General features: G+C 47.5%; 1 protein-coding gene; it reads right to left on the minus strand.

The window, feature by feature from the left end:
• Positions 1–2,788: 2,788 nt before the first annotated feature.
• Positions 2,789–4,066, minus strand: GSTUM_00004933001 (uncharacterized protein; the record flags this gene model as incomplete). XM_002836766.2 has 1 exon in its annotated part: positions 2,789–4,066. One exon carries the CDS (start codon positions 4,064–4,066, stop codon positions 3,500–3,502), a length of 567 nt encoding a protein of 188 aa, XP_002836812.1. The 3' UTR covers positions 2,789–3,499.
• Positions 4,067–6,119: the final 2,053 nt, after the last annotated feature.

A 6,119-nucleotide genomic window follows, 5' to 3' on the forward strand; every position in this document is an offset into this window, starting at 1 on the left:
CTTGCTGCTGGAAGTTGTTGGAATGAGATTATGGATGAGGTTTTTGAACAGGTGGCAGCAAGTATGGTTAAGCGGTTTCAGGCAGTAATTAAGGCAAATGGATGGTATACGAAGTATTAGGTGCTATTGTATTTCTTTCTTTCATTCATCTGTACGTTTCTTACTATCTTTTACTTTTTTTTTACGTTTCTGGATTATGATTATCATGTACTTTGGGTTTCTTGAGGTTTGTGGTTGCTACCCGATGTATTTTTGCTTACGTAAAATGTGAACGTATTTTTGCCCCCCGCTGTAGCAGAAGAAGCCTAGGATGGGGCAAGTGGAACTCATGAGGCTCTCGAGGGACCACCAGCGATTCCCCCACCTCAGAATGCATTCTGGGCAGAGCACCCCTTTCCGCTCTTGTTTCCTGATTCCTGATTGGTGGCATTTTCTGGAATGTATAATAGAAAAATCTTGGCCACGGAGCGCCGTTCAACACATACAAAAATTTGCGGGGAGAACCCTTTGTTTGGTCAGGATACTTATTCTCGCCCCAAGTATTTTTTGTAGAAATCCCGCTGCTGTTGATGCGGAACGCGTCGCGCATCGCGAATCCAACCACTAACCCAGGTATGATACCTGTCTAATGATATCATCCCCTCTGAGACTCCGTACTTCTTGCCGGACCAAACTCTTTATTAGACTATGTCCGATAGAGTTCAATAGCTCCTAGTGAGGTTACAGGATACTCATTGACCGGTGTGAGGTCGAGTGCGAGTTGGGGAATACCTTTCTATGTATGATAGGCAGCTTGGCATACGAATGGTTGCCATTTAAGCTGCAGCACCTTCCTTGCTTAACACAGAGAGGGCGAGCTTCAGTCAACACAGGCATAGTCAACATCGCCTCTCCACCTCAAGTGGGTGCGGCGCTTTCTCCTTTCATACCTTCTGTTCCACTTTAGTTACACGACAGATCTGCCGGCCAATTTACACAGAGCTATCGTCATCCATATCAGTGTACCATTGGAGGAACAATATTAGAGGGTACCAGCGTAATCGACACACCATCCGACAAAGGGAAAGTGGGAAATAATTCCCACACCGGTTTTTCTCAGAACCTACCGAGGACGTTTCAATTCTCCTCCCGCCCAAGATGTGCCACCCCCCTATACTTGAGTATGCCCTAATAAGTCCCACGGAAGAAATTCCTCTTTGTTATTAGTGCGGAGCTAGTTTGAAGCTAATTAGTAAGCTACTCTATCATCTACATAATAGTTACTTTTTTCTTTTCTTTTTTTACGGAAATTGTTAGAGAATTCTTTAAATTTCGATATTAGCCATCGAGTGCTTCACTAGATGGGCGCTCCGGGTACGGAGGTCCCTCTCTATAATCGAATCAAAGGATTAAACGCTACCCAAGAGAACTTGAATTGTTTCCTAGGGAATTCTCATGTAGTGACGGGGGTTCAATCCTTGGACCCCAATGTGCACTGCATGATCGCTAGCCCCCTCTAGTGTGGTGCCCAAGGGAGGGAAAGGAAGGTTTTCCTTTGATGCCATAATGAAAATGTATGAGCGTAAGGGGGCCTGTATATACGGAGACCCCTTGATAGTGTCCCACAGGCATCCACCACACTCCACCGCGAGGTAGCGTGCATAGTATTATAGCATTCCTATCCTACCCCCCCGCCCATCCTAATCCCGGCGGGGTGGGCTTACAACTCATTAATTAGCATTTTCTTATTCAAATGTTATACACCCACAAACACTTGCCATACCTCCAGTATTCTGGTTGTCCCAAGCAGGCAGTGGATAACTGACAAATCTCCACCATAAATGTGAGGGACCTGGTAAGAAGGAAGTTGTAGCTGCCCGACAGTGCGAACCCAAGACGGCGACTAGAATGACATGTAAAAAGGGACCTGCGTATATGTAAGAACACGGCAAATATTCACAAGAGGGTTCTCTCCCTCCTCATCCCAACGGAGTGTCTGAAATGTCTCAATTGGGAGGTTTTTTTTTAACTTGAAATATAATTTGAGAGGCACAGTGCCAACGGAATCGGCGAAGAGTAGACAGCACCCCCGAGCCCCACTCCGCCTTTTGTGAGTTGGCTTTGTATAGATTCTTTCATACAGAATTGTTGAACTCATGCTAGAGTGGGGCTCTGCACTTCAGGTGTGGACTAACAATGCAAGGAATCGGGTATTGTGTGGTTCCTATCTACGATATTCACATCCGCTCTTGGTCTCCCAGTCCACCTTTCCCGAAAACTATATCCTCTTCAAATTAATTGAATTCTCTTCAACTGTGAAGCCTAGTAGAGGACATATGCACAGGTGGACCTAGTATATGTTGGGCATTGAAGAAACCCCACCCCGACTGCCTATTCGCCGGCTGTAAATCATGTTTAAATGGGAGGTTATGATAGGAGTAAGCCCATCCCGTCCCATCACGCAATCAGCCTGCTATCAGAACCTGGGGTGAAGAACATCTGCTACAAAAAACTCCGACGGCAGGTGCCATTGGCTATCGTTTAAACCTGTTGCCACATGTTAAAATATCGCAGCGGGAACAAAAAGCTTCAGGATTATATCAAGGCGTTGGGAGAATAGGTTCCTAGACTCCCCTGTGAACCTACTTACAGCCTGGTAGAGGCCACACCAAGAGGACTGCCTGATAGCGAATTGTTGCAGCGCAGCGGAACGATTGATCGGGATTGATTGGACTCGTAAGAGTTCACCACAGAGTGAAGGATGGTTGGAGTGGAGAGTGTTTTCGATGGTAGGTACAGAGAGAAAAACTCAAGAGAAAGGAAGGAATAAAGCTTCACTAAATACAGTTTGTGGTGGCCGACATCCCACATGTGCACACTACCCAATCTGTCTTCTTCAGGGCACTGGACCTTGCTATACCCCAGCCCAATCCCAATACTATTCCGCGATGGGATTACTCCATCACTGCCTACACTATAACCCCCTATTCAAAGAAATTGCGAAGGGATAAAATAGGAAGAGTGAGATCATCGTGGATCAAGCGTAACCCAGGCCAGGGGTAGGGGAGTCACAAGCAAGACGGTTAATAAGGATACTGGAGATAAGAGACTAGAGGATATGCACATCTCCTTGAACACTGGAGACCGAACAAAATTCTGTAAAGAATAAGGAACAAAGATATTTCAAGGAAACACTGGGAAAACGGCAAGAGGCCAGCAGCGCCAAGCAAGCAATTGAAGAATCAATTATCCCTCAAGAATCCACAACCCTCTCGCCAGCCAAGCGCCGCGCCAGGTATACAGTACTTTGCGGCGCGATATGAAACTGAGGGGAAACAACAAAAATTAACGAAGGCAGATGGCCAGTACCCTAGGCACAATAGACGCGAGTATGAAGAAAGCAAAACCAACACCGTTACCATAACCTGAGTCTGAGGTGGTGTGAAGACAGCGCCTGGGGTTCGGGGGAAAAACAGACATAACAATTTCACCCTCCCCCAGCGTATAGGTAAATCCATCATCATGATAATGACACCTTATCCAGAGCGTTCGATTCCCGGGCATGGAGAAACATCGCGAGGAAGTTGGAGTTGTTTAGAGCTGCCCGATAATGTGGCCCAAGAGCCTTCTCGCCCTCAGTGACAGCACGTCGATACATGATCTCCGCTGCATTGTATTTTCTCTGAGTATGCAGTACCGCAACTAGCTTGATCGTGGTCCGAAGGGTGTGTGGGTGTCCTGGCCCAAGAGACTTCCCTTGTCCTGCCAGCGCACGCCAATACATCATCTCCGCCTCATGATAATTCCTTTGTTTGCGCAACGCCCCAGCTAGGTTATAGATGCATAACAGGGTATCTCGATGATCAAGTCCAAGTGTCTCCTCCGCACCCACGAATGCACGACGATACATAACCTCAGCTTCGTAATACTTTTTCTGATTACACAGCGCCACTCCAAGATTATTGACACTGAGTAAGGTATCTCGATGAAGTAATCCAAGTGTCCTCTCTCTGCCTGCTAGTGCACGTCGACACATAACTTCCGCTTCCTCATACTTTTTCAGATCAAGCAGGGTTTCGCCTAGCATATTTATGTTCTCGAGTGTAAATGGATGATCGGGCCCCAGTGCCTTCTCTCTACCCTCCAATGCACGTCGATGCATAATCTCCGCTTCGTCGTACTTTCTCTGCCCATAAAACGCCGCACCCAACTCATTCATACTAAATGAGGTATCTGGATGGTCTTCGCCAAGAGCCTTCTCCCTACCCCCCAAAGCACGTCGATGCATAGTCTCCGCTTCGTCGTACCTTTTCAGGTAATGTAGTGTTTGGCCCAGATGATTGACACTCCGTAAGGTATCCGGATGGTCCCAACCAAGAGCCTTCTCTCTACCCGCCAATGCACGTCGATGCATAATCTCCGATTCGTCGTACCTTCTCTGAAGATGCAACGCTGCACCCAGATTATTGACACTCAGTAAGGTACTAGGATGATCCCCCCCAAGAACCTTCTCTCTACCCGCCAATGCACGTCGATGCATAGTCTCCGCTTCGTCGTACTTTCCTTGCCTATACAGCGCCATGCCCAGCTCATTGACACTAAACAAGGTATCCAGATGGTCCCCTCCAAGAGCCTTCTCTCTACCTGCCAGTGTGCGTCGATGCATAATATCCGGTTCATTGCTCTTTTCCTGATCGTGCAGCGCCACACCCTGCCCATTGACATTCTGTAATTTATCCCTCCGGTCTCTCCCAAGGATCTTCTTCCCGACCGCCAATCCGCGCCGATACATAATTTCTAATTTATTGCTAATCCTCTGGCCGGTTTGGATGTGTGCATATTCAGGCAACAGCCCCCCTCTATTCCTATGATTAAACGGAACTCGTGGTTTGTGATAAACTTGTCGTAGCGGAAGCCAATTTCCTAGTCTATTCCCTATGTCACTTCTGGCCCGTATCGCTAAAGTACGGGAGGCACCGCGTACGACTCGTGGATACTCTGGTCAAATATCTGATCCGGTGCAAAGAGTTAGCCCTCGGGGACTGCACTTGGGACCACTAGGATTTGACTTCAGACTACCCCTACAGTCCTTGTAAGGGCTACACTTACCCTTTTCACACACCTAATCTATCTCCCGTACTCGTCTCCTCACACTTCTCCTTGCGGCGACTCCTTTCTGTCCCCGCTGGTAGACTTCCCCTTGGTCTGGAGATCTTACCGGCCTAAAACACCATCGGCAAATGTTAGGTGTGGGTGAGATCTGCATTAATAGAGAGGACCAAACCTACGGTATTATAAATAAGAAATTCGACACCTTTCGCAGATAGCAGCTGGTGTTGGGGCTCTCGTATGATAGCGAGTTCGACCCGTCAGGGTAAGGTTGAAGGTTGCGATGAATCGTGGGCCAATCAGGGCCAGCCAAGAGGATATTCTTGCCTTGCCCCTCCGACCGGGCAGCTTGTTCGGCAGCCGACCCCCCCCCACGGAACAAGAAAGATTTATTGACTACACATCCGCATTCGCAACGTTCTCGTACGCAACGTTCTCGTACCCTCCCTTGTACAGTACCTTAAGAACTGCGTCAATTAACAACAAGAAACAAGAAGAACGTTTTAGCTGACAGTTCCCAGATATGCCTCTCGAGATACCGTGATATTTTCCCACAATTTGTTGTACCGAATAATGGGAGATGGAGTGTTGGCAAAGCGTTTCCAAGGGCCGGGGGTAATGGGCAGGGTACGAGAACTTTGGGAATGCAGATTGATTGAAGGATAATTGTTTCGATAATTGTTTTGCACAAGTACTGTAGAGTACCGGTAGTACAGTAAACAAATGTCATCAGGTAAAATGAGGGAAAAGATATTACAGAACCCGTATTTGGTCCAGTAAAGTAGTGCGGGCAGCCAGCCAAAAACAGCTATGATATACAACCTCCATAGGTCGAGCTGAAGGCTAACGTTTGAGCGGGTGCATGGAGGTCCGTTTTCGACCTTCGGTTGATGGTTTCCACGCTCCTCCACGCCATCACTCCACCACCCTTAGCCATGCAATTGCTTGTGCCACAACCAATCCTATCGGAGAAACCTGCTCTCTATTTTCCCATTCTTTTGTCCTATCCTTCTCTTTTCTCTCCCTAATTC

Source organism: Tuber melanosporum (assembly GCF_000151645.1).
Source record: "Tuber melanosporum whole genome shotgun sequence assembly, scaffold_16, strain Mel28".
In the NCBI taxonomy this organism is placed as follows: Eukaryota; Fungi; Ascomycota; class Pezizomycetes; order Pezizales; family Tuberaceae; genus Tuber; species Tuber melanosporum.